The following is a 20,259-nucleotide window of genomic DNA, read 5'->3' as shown; positions in this document are numbered from 1 at the left end:
CTATTTTATCGAGCGCTGACACCGACCACAAGACATAAATACATTTACACTCTTTCCTTTTATCAAAGAAACTAGAACATTTATCACATCGAAAGATAATTGGCAAGGATTTCTCCTCCAAGGCAAATAAAAATATCTTAGACCTTAACTAAATATTATAAAAAGTAATAGTGGCAATTTACGTCTCGAGACGATTTTTCCCTTTTGCAACTTCTTGTGTGACTAAAGAGGCCAATCCTTTGTACTTTCACCCTTCTTTCTACTACTATTGTGTATGGCATCTGCAATGCAGGACCTTTCCTTTAATTCTCGCTCTTCATGTGAATCTATCCAGTGCCACTTTATGTCGCGTTAGCATACATCAGTATACCTTAGCAGTGGACGACCAGCGGGTCTCCTGCCTTCTGTTAAATCACCATACAAAATGTCTTGTGAAAGTCGATGTTGTGACATTCATAATAACTAAATCTATGTGCAAATGAAAACAAACTCTTGAATCAATATTGCATGGGCACCCTCAGGGGGTACATGGTACATGCACTCCCCCCCCCCCCCCGGATTCTGACTAAATCTACATCTACGTAATAAAAAAAAACATCTGGAAGATGTATTTCATTATAAAATATACAAAATAGGCTAAAATGTGGCTACTCAGAATTCAGAGTCTGTACGTACACGGTTGGTCATCAATTCCTGATACGCCTAGGCAGGCCTAGGCTAATCTACTACTACATTAACCAGTGGAAGCACTACTTGTTCAGTTGCTACTTAGAAGTTAATTGATTTGATGGTGCGAAAAAATGGCTAAAATTTGGCTACTCAGAATCCAGGGATATTATTGATATATACCTTCTTATCTTATTTATTAAAGACTTTACTTCAAAAAAAAAAAAAAAGAAGAAGAAGATAATTACGTCCTACGCATTTCATGTGTCAATCTAGTCACGCATGTTAATCAATGACTTAAACTCTGCTAACTCGTTGGTTTTCCTGGCTGATCCAGGCAACAGATTCCGTTCTATAATGGCACTAGGGAAGAAGGAGCACTTGTACGACTTTGTTCTAGCGACTTCAAGACAGTTGTCGCTGACGCCAGCCACCTGACACAAAGAGGGAGGTAGTGGAGGTCACTGTTGTCGTTCCCAGGGCCGCTGTTCCAAAGACGCTGCGTCAGAATAGCCCTTCGATGGACGTCTTGAGAAAGAGTTGTATTACTGTTGTATTCCCATAAGAAGCCAGCCACGCAGATTGCAGGTATCTCCTCTGCCGCATTTTGCAGGCTAAATGTAAAATATAGGCTAGTGCAGCATGAGATTTTTAAATTTTTACGATCAAAATTAAATCTAGATTTATTTGAAAAAAAATTAAACTCTAATAATAAAAATAAATCAAATTTATTAATATCTAAATCTAGATAGGTTTACATTATCATTCCATACATTATTATTCTAGATCTTGTTTTCTATGAAAGAATACCAAAGTCTAAAATTAAAAAAAAAAAAAAAGAGTCTAGATCCAGATAAGCCAAAGTGGCCACAAACTGTGTTATTTACGGAAGTCGAGGCGGAATGTTTAAATTTCTTTATTTAGCGAGGTAAATCTTTACATTGTATGGATTCTTATAATAATTAATATAGATCTAGAATATAATAGATTTAGATCTATCTAGATACATTATATAATTTATTGTTTTGTTTTAAATCTAAATTTTGTGAAATGACAGAATAAAGTCTAGAGTGTCACTAGAGACTAGAGTTTCAGTTTGTAGATCTATTTTATTCTCGCCCCTCAGTCGCCCTCACTCATAATTAAATAATACTCATAATCATGATAATGATTTATAAGTCATCAACTTGTCATTTGTGACTTGTCCACTTGTCTGACTTGAGATTTGAGATTAGTAGTCATAGATCTAGACTATTCTAAACTCGCTCTAGTAACACTCTAGTTACTCTAGATACTAGAGTCTAGATATAATTATTAGTCCTATACTGATACTAGAGTCTAGATCTAGTAGTATTCTATAGTAATCTATAGTGACACTATAGACTATTGTGAAGTATTGTGACTATATTAATACTGTGACTACACTATACTATAGTATAGTCACAGTATTAATATAGTCACAATACTTCACAATAGTGTAATAGACACTAGAGATCTAAGTGACTAGTCTAGTCTAGGCCTGCCTACTAGGACAGTCACAGTCCAACTACAAGTCAAGTCAGTCAAGTTAATCATAATGATTAAAATTAATCTCTTAATCTTGATTAACTATCAGTATCATTAGAAAATATCTAGACTACTTAGGCGACTTAGTCTGACTTAGACATAGTATCAAGTATCAAGCAATTTAATTATAAATTATAGATCTATCTAATTAACAGTAATTAATTTTTTTATTGATTCCTGTTTCATTGTTTTTTTTAAGTGCAATAAATAATTGTGTAAAATTTCAACTTGATCAGAGAGTGGGTGTGGAAGAAAAAAATTTGCTCAAAATTTGTACCAGACAGACAGTGAGTTTATTTTTATATATAGAGATCTAAACTTTGTAATAAAAACAACCAGACATGTGTTCAGAAATTAAGTTTACTAGCATTCTGCAGGACAGCAGTAGGCAGGGTTTGAGTTCAGAACCATTTCCAGGATTGCATACCACACAGGGACAAATAAGATGACAATTTAATAAAGTCTCAATTCTCAATTGTTAGAAAGTGAATATCACTTTAGCATAAAACATTTTACTTAAATCTACATCAGTATCTAGTCTTTTAAAAAGAATATTTTTTAATGTAAAACCATATACTTATTATTTTCTTTTTGACATTTTGCTGTTAATCCAGATTGAAGAATGGAAAAAATAAATAGTCAGCCAGTCTTAACAGATTAATTTTGCCAAATTAAGTAATAAATCCAACTAATCACTGGACAAGGGTAGGACCATTTTGTTTTGAAGGTGAGTATTTTATCATCGTATGTTCTGAACATAACATTTTACATTAAAAAAATAAGGGATATTTTTGTGTGTAAATTTGATACACACACAATAGTGATGTAGTAAAAAAAAATCTTTCTTTTTTAAATATTATACTTATCATTAAAATTATTGTTGCACAGGATTTTATCAGTTAAAATACCACACCATGACAGAACGGGCTGTGTTGTCCTCTTTGAATAACACTACACCAGTTCGCCCAGCTTCAACTAAATACTTGTCTCCAGCTACTAGTCGTACCCCTGGGATCTCAAGCCCTGCAACAGCTCTTCAAAATTTTGATGGTATTTAGTTTTATAAGTTAGAATATTTTACTTAAATTCTTTGCAACATCATCTTTAAATGATATAAATACAACAAACTGTTCTCTATTTGTGGCTTTTGCTAGTTCTAGGCAAGATACTTGTCTTACTCAATTTAGAGAATTATTCTATCCTTAACTATCACTTATTTCAATCCAGATATCTCACTCTCTCTATCTATTTAAACTAAATAAGACATTTAAGCTGTATTTTTATCCTTGAGATTTGCTTAGCAAATACTAAATATCACATTTTGGGATTTGTTTTCCCCAGATTATGATGAAGGTCAGCAAAAAAGGGAAAGGCGGAGAAAGTCTCAAGCCTTTGATATACATAGGAGAGTTTTGGGCAGCCCATCCACTGCATCGCCCAGGTAGTGCTAGCCTTTGTTACGTTTCATTTATTATTAATAAACAGATTCCTGCAAGTAAACTACTCATATTTTGTGCAGTAAATTTTTATTTTTAAGCTAATGTAACAAAAAATATTGACTGTAGCCTTTATTTTTGTAGGATATATTTTTATATAGCTTATAATATTCAGTAGGAAAATGAAAATTTCAAATAGTTTTTTTAAATAGGTCTGTCACAGCTAGATCCATAAGTGCTATGATAAGTTGGTTTTAAATATTAAAACATGTTTGTGTGTTTAGTTCAACAGAGCTGAATGGGTTAACTAGTGCAGAACTTGCCAGCAACTATGCCAATTGCATCAAATTATCCACAGAAAACGTAAGGCAAAACACTATTTAATGTGATGAAATATAATTTATGACATTATGCTGCTATTTAATATTAGCATGACATTACAATGCTATAGTTTAATGGACATAAACATGCTACAAAATGGTTGTTTTTTATTTCTTTCTTTTTTTTTTTTTTTTGCTCAGAAAATTACCTCAAAAAATGCCTTTGGTTTGCATCTCATTGATTACATCACAGAGTTATTGAAAAAGAAAAAGCTAGACAATTTCCAGGTAAATGGTCTTCATTTAAGTTAAAAATACAATGAAGTGAATTGATTACAATAAGTTGCTGTGGACAATGTCAGTGGTTTTTGAAAATATTAAATATATAACAGATAAAACAAAGCAAACTGAAGCTAATAGTTTTTTGTTTTTTTTTTAATGTCAGCATTACAGTTTTGGTGTATCCTGCAATAATTGCATAGGCTACTAGCTAAACAGTAGACAAAGTCTAGATTAGTTAGGATAAATGCAATTAATTTGCTGTATCTCTTAACAAATAGGTTGCTAGCTCAACACTAGATGCAAGTGCCAAAATCTATGCTGGGCGTGTTGATTTCATTCATTCATCTGCCTATAAAATGGTAGCAAGCCTAGGAGGGGGAAAAGTGGTAGAGGAAGGTGAGTAGGAATTCATAGTTTTTTAATTGTTTGAGAATTAACTTTGAGTTAGCTGCTGATTATCTCTAAAATTATTTTTTTTACTTAAGAAGTGTTTTATACGCCCATGTATTACTTTACTAATTTATTCATATAAAATTAATTAAGAACCAAATATAGTGTCTCATTATTGTTGATTATACCAGCTTTGACCCATAAATCTTTATTTAAATTTATAATGAACAAGAATCGCTAATTAAACATGTGCATAACTATAGTAAAAAAAATTTATTCTTGTATAAAAAAAAATGTGTAAATTTTATTGAGATAAGCTCCAAATAGTACCCAAACCCTAGAACAATTTTCGTAGTACGAATTGCTATGAATGCTGGAATTTTATATTCTGGCTTCTTTGACATCTATTCTGTAGTCTAATGAGCTCTACAGATTAGTTTGGGAAAGTATTAATAATAAATAACACCCTAGCGATTTGTCATAGAGACACATTTTTTTTAATTCCCCTTTTTCCTCACCCTGTGGAATTATAGCTCATTGCTGTACACTAGTCCCTTGTAAACTAATATTTTATGTACTTTTTTTTTCCCCATGAGTACTTTTCACTGAGAAGTAAACATTATTTTTGTATTGTGTTATTTATATTTTGGGTAACTTTATTTTAAAAAACATTGTTGATTTTCTAAACATGAGATATTTTGTTTCTTTATAATATATTTGGATACAAAAAAGATAAACCAGTGTGTAACTACAACAGGGCTGTAATATGTTTATTCAACAAGCTGTGTAGACATCATATTGTTCTATTTTCATTCAGTCAAAATGTTAGCTTTTATTTGGAAGTGTTTTACTTATGCAGATCTCATTATGAGACAAACAGAAATGTTTATATAGTTGAGTCTGTTTTTTTTATTTCTGTGCCTGTATTTATTGGAGAGTGAAATGAAAAAAAAATATAATTTAAAATATTTTGTGATTGACATTTTTAGTGGCTTGTCTTTTAGACATACTAATAAAGATGATGGAGTCTTGATAATTATAGCATTATTTGATGAGACGTGTTCGTGGTTGATGCAATAGTTGCCTTTCCCCCATATCAGACACCAGCTTGCTTTAACTGACTTAAAGGAGAGTAGACGGCAGCTTCTGAACAAGACAAAGGCCGCAGGATACACTTTTGAAAGTAAAAGAAATCTGCTAAAGACAGTCATGGACAGAAAAAACGTAAACCAACCATTGGCTGACAACAGTAAATGGATGTGACAAAATATCTAGATCACAGCTAGGATTGTAGCCACTTGAAATTCTACTTTCCTCCTTAATCTTGGAAGACAAGTGTTATTTGATCAGCTGCCATTTTGTTTATCCAGTAAGAATAGCCAAAGGCATAAATATTTCAAAATTTGAAAAAGGCTTGGAGTTTAACCAAAGGGAAATAGATTGGCAGCAAGTGGATTTACTGTGCGGCCCCATCTTGATCCTAGAATATGATTTAATTTAGACTTTTTTGTTATTGCTTGCTTGCAAATTACCACTGACTCACTTTTGCTTGCTAATTACCAGTGTCTATCACTTTTTGTTTAGATTTTCTTTCTGATGGACCAAATGCAGAGAATGCAGCACAAGAGGACACAGCTGTAGAAGCAGAACAAAAGATCAAAAAGAAAAAGGTCAGTAATGAAGTCTAAAAACTCTGCAATTCAACAAGTTTAACTATCATGTGATTCAGTAACTTTACAAAGGGATTTAGACTATAGAAGTCAGTGTTGTTTTTAAGATATTACAATTGATGCAAAACATCTCTGACTTAACGATGGAGTCATGTGATCAGCACTGTAAGGTGCCCAATTAAAGTTAGACTTAGGGAGGTCCTTAAAATCACTGGGACTGCAGCTTGAAAGCCACTCAGCATTTAACATTTAAAGACATTAGTTCAGTCATAATAAATAATTTAGCGTCTTTAAAAATGTGTGGGCTAATGTCCTGGGGGCCTAATTATATTTTTCTGTGAATGTGAGCATAAGTAAATCTCAGTATGTGAAGGGAAGTTAAGGTGTTAAGGATTGCTAATTAGCATCCTTATTTACCATTGTCTACAACAATAGGGGAGCTCTTTTTGACTGCTTTTTTTTTTTTTTAACTACATTTTTTTTGTTTGTTTCCAGATTTCACCCACTGTTGAGACCAATCTTAAAAATATAAACGATGACAAAGACTTGGAGTTTGAGGAGGATCCCATGTTTCAAGTGACATCAGCTGCCTTTGATGAAGGCGGTGCTCGTGGACTGCTTCTGAACAGATTACGAATATTTGATGACAATTATCAGCTGGTGCTGGACTCCTCAGCACCTGTGAGTTTTGAAGCTCCACAACCTGATTCCCAATCTGCCCCCAAAAAAGCGAGTTACTCTGAACTGAAAGGTTAGTAAGGACAAGAGAAAGAAAAGTTGGTTCTTAATACTTACAGCCAAGACAGAAAGCATGCCAAGTGTTGTTAAATCACATTCCAATGTTTGCATATAATGAAAAATTAACTAATTATAGTTCAAGTAAAAAGTATCTGCCCAAATTTGGTGCATTGCATGTTGATGTATATATATATATGGCTCCTTTTGTTGATACAAAGTTGAAATACATTATACATTTTCTATTTTAAAAAATACTACTTTATAGTAATACAATATTTGCCTCTACAATTGAATTTCTAAGCTATACCTTTTGAAAAGTTTTTAATTGAGCATATATGTATATATATATATATATTTCATTTACTTGTATTCATAAATGTCTAATATAAAAACAAGTCATGTCTTATTTATTTATTTATTTTCAATAAAATGTTTCTAATAGTAGTGTCAATATACTGCATACAGGCCTGTATTGTTGCTGGGTTATTAAAATAAGGCATACTTTTACTCATTTCCAAAATTTTATGGACATGTTTATTATTTGTCCAAATAAAAGGGAACATTTCATGTGCTTATTTTAAAATAATTATAGAAAAATGTCTGGAGTTTAAAACCTAATTTAAAAAAGAACAGACAACTGATTAGATTACGACTACTTGATTTAATGGCATAATACATGTTTTAAGTTATTGTACATTGAAGCTTAGTTATGGTAAAATTAAATCTGTCGTGCTTAATTTACTAAAGCCTAGCCAGGAGGTCAACAAATCATCTGGTTGTTTTAAGTTTTTGACTTTGATAGACTAAAACTTTTCATTGAGCATATTTGAATGATTGCCTTGGTATAACTTGTGTTGACTTTGATAGACTAAAACTTTTCATTGAGCATATTTGAATGTTTGTTTTGGTATAACCTGTGTTAACTTGATAGACTTGTCACAGAATCTGGTGATCAATAGTTTTACCTTTTTACACTTTCTTGTTTTCAGCCAAGCTTGAGAATGCTAATTTGGAAAACTGTCAGATGTGTTCTCCTTTGAGTGATTTTCACTTTCTGACTAATGAAGGGGAAGTAAGTGGCACACACATAAGTATTGTAAAGTTATCTTACTTTGCTAATTTAAATTGCACTTTGACTATAATTGCTAATTAAAACTTTGAAGAACAGTATATTTTTTTGTTTAGGTCTCTATTTTACCAAAGAGCTTCTCGGAATTTGCTTTTGATGCAAGTGTGGAGCCACCACACATATCTAGTGTGGAAGAAGAAGTGGATGCCATAGCAACTGGTGCTATAGATGATAATGACAATGCAGATGGAGACAATGGTAATTTGATGGATTCTATACTTCTTTTTTTTTTTAACAAATCAACTTACAATGTAATTTAAGTTCACCTTCACCTATTCCTTATTCAGTTGGGATATTAGGGCATCACTCATGATCTATTGACTTTCTCCATTGTTTCAGTGATTGAAATAGTTGAGAGCAAATAATAGTCGAAATTTGTATTTGAATATATATTTTTTTCAGTGTAAAGGTGGTATCGTATGGTTGATGTAATCCTTGTATCGCTGGATTTAAATTCAGTGATGCTAAATGTTTTAATAACAAAATATTGGAAATACACATTGATGTATTAATAATATTTTGATGAATACACAATATCAATGAATTGAAATCCACCCATTGAATGAGACATAGTTAAATGAGACGCACAGGAAAGATTATTAATAAAATAACTAATGAACTGGACTAGTCTCTCTCTATTTTTATTTTTACTAAGTTTTGTTTGAGATGCATTCGGAATCTTGATTTTCGGAGACAGAAATTTTAAAAAAATGTAATTTTAAAAAAAGTTCTCCTTTTCTCAGAAGGTCATTAGGCCAGCACAACAACCAACCACCTTTACTTTTCCCCACTTAATGTCAGGTACACATTAGAGCGCTTAACCATAGTGCCTCCAAAAATGTAATTATTTCCACTGAATTCTTAAAATGACCAGACATAATACAGATCGAGACCAATGCTTTGGAACTGATGTCACACAACACACTTGCTTACTCGTCATGAATGTGCTGCTTTTGTAACAATCTTATAGGAAGATGACACTCATTATTTCAATTATTAAGTTTTATAAGCAATGATAAATCCTTAGTAGAAATATTTTATATTATTTTAGATCACTTTGATCAAGGTGGCCTTGTCAATGACCTGAACGCCTTATCACTCAGAGATTCTACCACAGCAGAATTTGTTGAAAGTGCCATCAGTGATATAGCGTAAGTATTTATCACTAAGCTATGTGTTGTTTTTTATTTTAATTGTATTTATCTATGTGACGTAACATTTTCATCTTTTTTTTACATCTTTTATGTACATTTGTAAAACCAGTCAAGGAAGTGTTGTCAAACTGCGTCAGATCCTTTCCTCACAACCATCAGACTATTGTCTATTTAATAGTGCACTTTTACAAGCCTGGGCTGGACCAGGACATTGGAAACTGGCTTCTATAAACAAATCAGGTTAGGATTTTCTTGTTTTACTATACTCATCTTCTCAATAGAAAAATTTTGACCTCTAATTTTTTCAAATTTTAACAAATATTGGGTTAGAAAAAAATTGTTCTTCGACTTGTAAAAGCTTGTTTTATTGAATTCTGATTGTATTTTATTGTTTAAAACTAAAATTATTTTGGCTCTATAAATTGTTTATATGTAGCTAAAAGGACACAAAAATTTTACCAATTTTTATATAAGAAAAAGGATCAACACACTCACATGCTTGTGCTTACTTCATCTGGCTGATTAACTGTAAAATCCCACCCTGTCACTCTGACAGTTTAGTAACAGTATCATTTGGTTTACTGCCAAAGGAGCCACTAAAATAGCACAGGCAAAGATTCAAATTTAGTAAAACTCGTTACATTTCTTGCGGAATGAGACTATAGTATTTGCCATTTCTGTAGTGATTGGTTTTATTGAACATTCTTAAACAACTTGATCAGAGCGATAGAATCAACTATAACAGATGTTAGGAGAGGCCTATGCATAGGAAAACTGAATATAATCTTTTGAGTTATTTTAAAAATTCTTAAGCTTAAAAGAAATAGTTATTGCATCTCAGTTCCAAATTCAAATTATAATAGTTAAATTAAAAGTTCCCCTTTCAGATCTTGCGATCTATAAGGCGGATGATGTAAAGATCAGCACATTGATCAACCATTTTTAGTTTTCCCCAACAAATTTCCGGTACCCAGTAGAGCTGGGTGGACTCAGGGACGCCATAAAGATCCCGAAATTAAAAATCCCAGTGTTTATAAGTATTTGAACCTGGGACCCCCTTTATAATAGTCTCTTGAAATCTAGTTTGTTTTAAGAGTTTTGAGCATAAAAATGGTGGAGGCTTTGACTAAATAAAAATTTCTTTATTAAGGCTCCAATACGTCAGCCCAGAAGACGACCAAAAAGAAAACAAAAAAGCAGCCCTTTAAACTCACATTTGACATGTCTGAGGAACAGGTGGCTGAAATTCTGAAGCCAGCCAAAGCAGAGTCTATTAGCATCACTAAGAGAACGTGGGCCACCTACACTAAGAAAAGAACAACATTGCCAGAGGACAAACAGATAGACAAACAAGAGAAACTGTTTTGTTTATTCTTAAAACCAAATATAAAGGTAACATGTTTTATTCACTTCATGTTTAGTTTTTTGCTTTATTTTTCAGAAATTACTTAGCTTTTCCTGTAACCCATTTTAATGAGCACATTTTTTTTCTCCAAAAATGTATGTATTAAAAACAAATTAAAAAAAAAAATGTGTCAGCTTCATGTTTATAACCCTTTCTGAGTTCTTCTTTCTCCTCGTTCTCATTGTTATGTTGGAGTGTTCATATGACGACCAATACATGAGATGAACTGCGCAGTGGTTTCCAAATCAAGGAGCTCTCCATATAGTTTTCTTTCTATTGGGGTGATTTGGGGCCAATGTCTTATACGGGCCTCTTGGTAAAGAGAGCAGTTTTGGAGGACATGGTCGGCATTTTCTGGTGATACTCCACATGGGCAGATTTCACTGGTTCCAATTTTGAGCTTCCGGAACATGTGTTGTCGCATTCTGTTGTGTCCGGTCGTGAGTCGAAAGATTAGACTTTGGTCTTGTCGGGATAGCTTATAGTAAGCGTCATCTTTCTTGTGATTTGGATGGGAGCCCGTCCATTTCTCATTTATTTTATCTACAATTAATTTCTTCATTTCTTCTGGATAGAGTGCAGAGTTTACTTGTGAGTTTGTTCTCCCACTCTTGGCGAGTGTGTCAGCCTTCTCATTTCCTGCTAGTTGTATGTGAGCTGGTATCCATTGAATAACAGTTTTTTGCTGTTGTTGTTGAGCTTTGTAAGTGCTGTTCTGAGGTTTTTAATATAAGGGGAATCAGAGTTTTGCAAGCTTTGGAGAGTTGTTTTCGCGTCTGTTAGAAAGACAATCTGACTGTGAGGGGAACTTGAATGATTTGCTAGCATGGTAGCAGCTAGTGCTAGTGCTTCCCTTTCTGCTCTGTGACTGTCAGAGAGCTCTCCAGTTGCAATGGATTTTTCTAGTTTTTCTCCATCTGGCCATTCGATAAGTATTCCAGCTCCTCCATTTGTGGTGGCTTTATGGGATGAGCCATCCGTGTAAACTCTGATCCACTGATTGCTAGGGTAATTGGTATGTAGAAAGCAGTTCACTATTTCCTTGAGCTCTGTTGGTCTGTAATCAGATTTTCTTTTTATGTTTTCAATATGGTCCCTTATAGTAGGTAGAGGGCTTTCGTCCCAGGGTGGAGATTCATTATAGTGTATCGAGGATTCCAGAGTAATTTTTTCAAGTTGGTGTTTCTTTTTTTGGTTTAGAGATTCCTGTATGAAATTGGTCCTTTTGAGACGGTTTTTTGTGCCAGTTTTGTTTTTATAACCTTTTCTGAGTGACATTTAATGAAATGCTTATCAAAAGTAGCGGTACATCTTAAATTCTTATATTATTCATATATTTCTTAATATGCAGATCAAACCAGTAACAGAGGAGGCAATCGGTGTTGACGGCGAAATTGAAAATTATGACCTCAATAACAAAAATGATGTTGAAAACTTTTGTCCAGTTGCTAGGGTAACCATTTTTATCATTTCTGGATTTCTGTTTAGTATTAAAATACTTTTGATTACATTATCATTTTTGTAATGTACTACAGGTTACACTGTACAATACACTTATATTTAATTTTAATTATCTGTCCATCCATGTAACTTTTGTCTTGAAAATAAAATGTGCTTATGAAAGACATTCCATTGTTGTCTTGAAGTAGGTGCAAATGGTTATTATGGACTTTTAATAAATAGAAGTTGTTTTAATTATGCAAACATGTGTAATCTTTTTGCAATCATGATTTGCATGTTTTTTTTAACAAGTGTACTTCATAAGTAAACCTGTTTTTCATCTTACAGCTGTTCAGTAGATTGTCACAATACAGATGTTACAATTGGATATTCCTTATTTTGTTGTTTTTTTTTTCTTGTCAACTTGAAGACAGTTTGCTCAAAACTACACTTATTTTTTTTTAAATTTAGATTGTCAGAATCGCTAGGTACTTTTAATTGATGGGCTTTGGTTCGCTTGCCAGCATATAGTGCAAGAGGAGCTTTTTTTTTTTATTCCTGACATTATTTTGTTTTTCTCTTCATTCAGGATGAGGATGATGAGGATTTATCTGCTGCTGGCTTTGACTTTTCCAATGAGACCAATTTTATTCAGGCCTCACAGGACAACTCTAGTCAAGGTCATTTCACCAATTTGACTTTAAATGGCACTGTCTTAACACAAGATAAACTTGTGGCAGCCCCAAACAAGGTATTTTAAAGAGATTTTGTCACTTGTTCCATTGTTTCAGTACATATTAGCGCAGCGTTCATGCTTATAACATACTCAGTACACTATGTTCCAAACTCCTTTGTGGAGTGAGGGTATCTGGGAAAGGTTTCCATGCTGCATTTATTATAATTATTATTTCTTTTTCCCTACCAGTTCTTCATTAGGATTTCTCTTTGCCTACCTTTGGCCTGTCTCTTCTATAGTCAGCATGTTGACCCTTCAGTCAACCTACCATCAGTCAGCCTCAATGCTGCACAACAGAGGTTTCTTTGTAGTGCCAGTGTGTCTTTAACCTAGCAATCTTCCTTTGAATTTTTGAAACATGTAATTAATTATGCTGTTAAGTTTTTCCCTGTTGATTCCTAGCTAAATGTCCCCTGTTTTCAGTTTGTCATTTTCATTTATCAACTTTATTATCCTCTTTTCCTTTTATTTTAGGTACAAAAAATCAGCATTCAGTATGCTAAATCCGCAAAACGAGTGGACGTCAAGAAATTAAAGTCTACCATTTGGTCTATCTTGACAAAAGATACACAAGAGGTAAATAGATTTTAAATATTGAATTTTGGGATTAATTTTCAAGTCCTTTGGTACTTTTTAAATGTGACAAGTTTTCATGCTTATTAAATTACTAGACATATTTTACCAGCGGGTCTTTATTTGCGTATTACTGTCGATATAGTCACTGAGAGTGTTTTTAAAACATTTAAACGAAATAATAATGTAATAAATAAAACGAGTGTGTAAATGTAAAAATAGTTTGAATGAAGCCATCAAATCAAAATAGCTAATCTACTTAAATCCATTTTTTCAAATTAAAACATTTGCTTGTAGGCCTACATATATTTGATTAAAATTTGAAATGAATAGACTTAATTTTGTATGTTCATGTGTTAAAGTATAAAGTAGATCTTGAGGTAGACATAGATCTAGATCTAGACTAATCTGGAGTTAAAAATTGGCATTTATAGAGTTCATTCTGTGCTGCGTGAATGCTTTGCTCTGCGCATGCGTGACCTTTTTTCTTGAATGAATATAGGCCTATCTCAACACGGCTACGCAGCTTTAGCGAACAGCGAACGAATGTATTAAAATGCTTTAGAAAAACAAATTTAAATGTTAATTTGATTAAAATATGAAATGAATGGACTATAATTCGTATATTCATGTGTTAAAGCATAAAACTATCTTTGCGAAAAGAAGTTTTATCATCATAGAGTTCAATAAGAGTATTAGACCTAGGAATAGACTCAGTTGAGAGATGTGTTAATGTGTAACCATTTGGTAATGTCTAATGAAAGAATGTGCATCAGGATATCTAAATTCACAGATATAAATAACGAATTAATGTAAAAATGCTTTTGAAACACAAATTTGATAAAATAATGAAATCAATAAACTATATTTTGTATTTTCATGTGTCAAAAAATAAACTATAAGTGCAAAGTTAAGTTCTTATAATTATATCTAGATCTAAATCCTTTCGATCTTTTCTCATGTCAACATTATAAATATGGCCTAGATCCATAAAATACTATAGCTGTAATAGAGTTGGTCTTTTTTTTCTTTTTTTTTGAGGGTCTTAAGTTTGTTTTAGGGCCACAATACATACTCTACGGTCTAAGTTGGTACCCAAGGAACATTTGTGCCAAGTTTTATCAAGATCAGTGAAAAGGTTTTGATTTCTATACGGAGACATACATACATACATACGCCAAACATTCTACTTTATAGTATAGATTACCAGACCTGATTTCCCAGAACACCTCCAATGAAACAAAAGCACTTAGTATCATTCGTTCCAAGAGATAGAATAAGTAACATAATGTACTTAGTTTTATTAGGGAATGGGAGTTGTTGTTTTTTTCCCTGATGTTGTGTAACATTTCAAAGCTCAGTTATAATGTATGTAGTGTCATTGAAACTGTTCCTATTTTAAAGTGCAAATATACATATAATACCATTTCAAGGATGTATGTCTTTTTAAGCCAACTGTATATATTTAGTATGTTACATCATGAATATGTGCTAATGTCCTATTATTCTTGTGTGTGCCAAGAGAGGGACAAAAACAGGCTGACTTACAATCTATACAATCCATCCATCTTTTTTTCAGTTTGGCACTCACCAAATAATATGTACGCTGTTGTAATAATCAGTAGTCATAGACATTTTCAAAGTTATAAACAAAATGGGATTGTCAATTACTTAAATTTGAAATCCTTTAAAGAGAAAATACAAATATCATGTGATATACGTAAAATGATGTGGAAAAAATGCTAATTACAAAATACCCCCATATTTGATTACTATATTAGCAAGGGGGGTAATTTGTTGAATATCTTATTGGTTATTTCCCTTGTTAAAAAGTAAATTACATTCCATTACTTTTGAAGGCACCCTCTGTACTATTCTACTTCAAATTAAGAGGATTCCATAGAACTTTCAAGAACATGAAGACTTACCTGTTCAAAACTTTTTGTTATATTGGATACCTTTTTATTTTTTGGGAAAGGGGGGGGGGCGTTGTTTTGTCCTTTTAGAACATTGAGCCCACATTATGTTCGTTAACAGTGCTATTTGAGCCCACATTATGTTTGTTAACAGTGCTACTTAAGCCCACATTATGTTTGTTAACAGTGCTACTTGAGCCCACATTATGTTTGTTAACAGTGCTACTTGAGCCCACATTATGTTTGTTAACAGTGCTACTTGAGCCCACATTATGTTTGTTAACAGCGCTATCTAAAATATTATAACTATTATTAATGATGAATGCAATCTTTGTTTAGAACTCAGAGGTTGCTGCTAATGATGTCTTCCTGTCCACTACAAAGATGACCTCCCCTTGTTACTTCAGTCAACTTGTGAATACTCTCCCCTCTAAAGTCTCAACAACAATGGCCAAGAATCTGTCTATACATACTGTCTTTGCCTGTTTGCTGTACATTACCAATGAAAAGGTAAGCTTTGTCTATATTACATTGTTTAGATCAATTTTTTTTTTTTATTGTTTTTGTAGAGCCCAACTTTTCATGCTTAGTAAAATGTTGTCCAAATGTTTTTGTGAATCAGGGGAGGGGGGGGGGGGCTCTGCCTTGAGTTGCTCAGATAACTACTCAGTTTTAGTCAGGATTTGAACTTGAACTCCGTGCCAGGTAGCCAAGTGGTCTTGGTGTTGGCTGTTGTGTCACAAACTTCTTAACCAATTTGTTTTTATTCATTTGTTGGCAGTGCTATTAGAATAACAATTTTTGTGCATGTTTTTTGTAGCGTTCAACAGCTCTAGTAGAACTTTGACAATTGATCAATAAAGACATGTGTCATTTGGCTAGTCACCTTGTAAATTGTTAGTCATGGAAGCAGCACTATCAGTATATTCTATGAAGATTTTCATAGATAAATGTACATTGAATGAACCCTTATAATTTAAAATTCTGATGGTAAAATACATTTTCAACTCTTTTTGTATCTACTCCTAAATTTTTTGAGTACCATTTGGATAGTTGTTCATAATACTAGTCATGAATTAGTTTTATGTCATTTTGTAAACTGTACCTCATCTATTTAAACAATTTTATTGACTGCTGGTTTTGGCGTAGGCAAATTCCTTTTATTTAAAAAAAAAAAAAAGAAAGAACAGTTGGAATTTTCACTTCTTACTAGTCAATTTCTCATTTGTAAATGAATAGTTTTGTATCTAATTCTTAAATATATGTCTTATTTATATTTTTCTTTACAGGGTCTCAAGTTAACTACAGTTAAAGAAATGGAAGATATTTACATAGAGCAAGACAGCCTATGATAGTTGTTTTTTGTTTTGCTCCCAACTAAATAAAATATTTGATTGAAATAATGTCTAGATGCTCAAAAAGTAGGACCAACAATTATGCTGGCCAGATTTTTGTTGATTTTAGTGAGAAAATTTAATATGTGTATTTTTTTAGCAATTGTAATTAATGCATTTGAAGTTGCTAGTTCAATGTTGGTTTATGTGATGTTTTATCTTATATGCATTATTCTGCATAGTTTGGAACTCTCATTTGTTTAGAGTTTTGAACTTGTGTTCTACTCCTTGTAAATATGGACATAGCAAATGTTTTAATGGTAATAGTTCAATGTTTATATATATATATATATATATATATATATATATAAAAGGATTAGGCAGCAACTAGTATTATTACTTACTAATGTGTACATTATGTTAAAGATATTAAGAATCAATACTATGTGCCTTCTTTACATGAATCTTACACCTTTTAAGATGTCTTCAAAATGTCAACAACTTGCTTATCCTGGGTTATTGTGCCACTATTGGAACTCATAGACTTAAGTTGTATGGTTCATTTTTTTTGTCACTTGTTGACTTAAATGTTTTTTTAATGCCATGAAACTGTTTTAAATATTACATAAATAAAATATTGAATAATGAGAATGCATTGTTTTATATTAGTTTTCTTCTTCATGTGTTTCTAGTTGCTCTGTGTTTGTTATTGTCCTATATTTTTGGGAATTCCTAAGATCTCCACTGGCTCTTTAATACATTTTTTACATTCATAACAGATTCATAAATGTTACAACACTGTAGTATCTATTAGACTTAAAAGTACTAGAAGGTAAAAGTGTTGAAGTTCTCCCATTCAAATATAACAAAATTGTGTATGTCATGCTTTCCAAGTCTGTTTCAATCCCTGGTTGCCACATACATATTTATGCAATCATGAATATGCTGTAATTAGTGTAACTAGAACAAAATATTAGTATAATAAAATATTTGTAAGACAATAAAAGTGGTAGTGGTCTTGTGATACAGGAAAAATTCTTTGCACTATGTTTTAACTGAACAAAATAAAATCACTCAAACCAACATGTTATCAAAAATATATTTGCATTTATTTTAAGACAGTATAGTACAAAGCTTACATTCAATAAGTCATTATCACTCAAGTACATATGTTTTTAAAATGATGTATGGCACATGAATTAGATTGTGAGAGAAGCTGCTCCTAACATGCACAGCAAATAGCTGCCAGGTTATGTTTTGTGTTTCTTTGCCATATTAGACATCACTTTTCTCTCCAGCTCAAAGGTATACTGTTCAAAGCAAATAATATAAGAAGAATGAGACAAGTACCAGTTTCATTTTGTGTCATAAAATGTGAATTACTTCAAAAGGAGGAAAAAAGGGGTTATTAAATAAAAATATGTACATAATTTTTATGCTACCATTAAGATATACATTTAGGAAACCCTCTATGTATGTCTGTTTTTCTAAACAGTTGCAGCAGTAAATATTTTTATTTTTCCATTTATAAAGTAGGGCCAAAGCTATTAAGGCAGTGCAACTCATCTAATAGTTATTTTAATAGCACCTCCCCACTCTTGGATTGATCAACTGTACAGTTAAAGACAAAGCCTTAGTTGAATTGTGGTACTATATCTGTTATGTGTGATCTTAGAATTTAGTTATTTTAATAATATAAAATCACAATTTAGAACTAAATTATAACTGCATATTTACCCCATAAAACAATTACGGTAATTTAAACTATTCCACTGTGTATGTACTGTCATTATGAAACTATTATAGATCTAAATCAAACTAGTTTGAGTTATTTACATTTAAACAGTTTGTATACTTTTATCTAATATGCTTGTTTGGAAAATGTTTTTGTTTGACATGTTTTAGATGTTCCTTCAGACTCTCAAAATAATTACACCCTAGCCCAAACCTCCCACATATCAACATGGTTCGAACAAGGACCTTTGAGACCACCAAATGATTCGTAGAACCCATATCACATGACTAACCAACCATACTTTATTGCTATTCCAATTCAGTTCTGAAAGCAATAATAGATATTTAGTTGATATGCCTACAATTCTAAATTGAAGTTACAAAGTTATCCTTGCCTATCCTACACCATAAGCTCCCAAAGTGTGCCTAACATTAGGCACATCCATGGGGACACCTAATGTTGTTTTATATTGACTATTTTAAAAACATCAATAGACTTTTAAAAAAAAATGATATAAATACAAACAAATTCAAGTGTCAGGTTTAAATTGAATAAAAAAAGCAATTACTGGATTTTAAAAAAAATCGCAATTAGTATTTTAAATTATGTAGAAGTTCAATATTCATCAAACAATTTTATACTGAAGGTTGCAAATTAAATATAACCCATTAAGTTGGTTAAATGTTCTTTTTAATTTATTTTAGAATGATGTCTTGAAATTGTTGGAACTTATGTAATGTATTTATTGCTTAAAATGAACTAAAAAGGTAATTTGTTAATGACAAGTATTTGTATCATACTGAAGGACAAAAGCATAGCCATTGCAGGGGTAGTCACTCAAGACTAGTACAGGTACTTTGTTTTTTCTGCAAACATTGATCCAGCTATTCTCATTTCATCTAAACAACCCTAGCACTAGTTCTGCAAAATGAACTTACCGAGCATGTGGAATCAATGACTCTTGAGTACTCTAGCTGAACATCATTAAGCTGAGATAAACAAATTCAAGATTTATATTTTATAAATTACAATATAATGTATGATTTCAAACAAAATAAAATGATAGCATTAGCATTTTTTTAAATTACAAAGCTTATATCAACTCTGTCTGTCTGGTAAAAAGTTTATACACATTATTTTCTCCCAATCTTGGATCAAGCTGAAATTTTGCACAATTATTTCTTCTACCTAACAAAACTAAAATAAATAAATAACCAATTAAGTTAAAAAAAATATTGGTAACTAATTATTTTGTATGGAAATGGAAAGAAATAAGGTGGTATAAGTTGAATTAGTTCCCTTTATACTTTGTAGAGAGAAAAGAGATAACTATGAAACCTATTTTCATAAGCATTTTTGCTGTCACTGGTTTAGTATATTGGCTTGAGAAGACTTTAGCCCATGAGTCCCAGTTCAGGTCGTTTACTTTTTCTTTATTGATGCATTTAAAACGCCATCACCCAGATACCCATTCTTTCTCCTTCCCCCTTCCAACAAGTCCAGACAAGTGATAGCATCATAGTGTATAGAGAAAGCTAAAAGCATGGAATTGCACTAAACAAGAACAATTGGTAAAAATATTTCTAATCACAAATAATTTTTATTGTTAGTCTAAATCTCCGCACGGTTGTTAACGCCGGAAGTGGTAATGGTCTTAAGCCCATCATAACCTATAAAGTGCTTCCAATGGCATGCGTCTCAAATAGCCTCTGACAACCAGTCCAACTCCTGGCCTTCACGTGTGGCTCAGTTACTGAGCCTGGCGGAAC

At 32.3% G+C, this 20,259-nt stretch overlaps 1 protein-coding gene across 1 annotated transcript; it reads left to right on the top strand.

Annotated features, from left to right (window-relative positions):
* The first annotated feature begins 1,457 nt into the window (after window positions 1-1,457).
* Window positions 1,458-17,107, top strand: LOC106051526 (condensin complex subunit 2-like). The gene is made up of 19 exons (XM_056017911.1): window positions 1,458-1,594; window positions 2,847-2,959; window positions 3,121-3,282; window positions 3,574-3,673; window positions 3,953-4,031; window positions 4,190-4,276; window positions 4,549-4,666; window positions 6,245-6,330; window positions 6,826-7,081; window positions 8,058-8,140; window positions 8,254-8,395; window positions 9,249-9,348; window positions 9,461-9,591; window positions 10,502-10,743; window positions 12,108-12,209; window positions 12,786-12,947; window positions 13,407-13,508; window positions 15,761-15,931; window positions 16,711-17,107. The coding sequence occupies exons 3-19, from the start codon at window positions 3,147-3,149 to the stop codon at window positions 16,771-16,773; spliced, it is 2,160 nt and encodes a 719-aa protein (XP_055873886.1). The 5' UTR covers window positions 1,458-1,594; window positions 2,847-2,959; window positions 3,121-3,146; the 3' UTR covers window positions 16,774-17,107.
* The last annotated feature ends 3,152 nt before the right edge of the window (window positions 17,108-20,259 follow it).

The sequence above is a fragment of the Biomphalaria glabrata genome, chromosome 1, assembly GCF_947242115.1.
Source record: "Biomphalaria glabrata chromosome 1, xgBioGlab47.1, whole genome shotgun sequence".
NCBI lineage: Eukaryota > Metazoa > Mollusca > Gastropoda > Planorbidae > Biomphalaria > Biomphalaria glabrata.
Note: the sequence above shows the minus strand (reverse complement) of the source record. Positions and strands in the feature narration are given on the sequence as shown.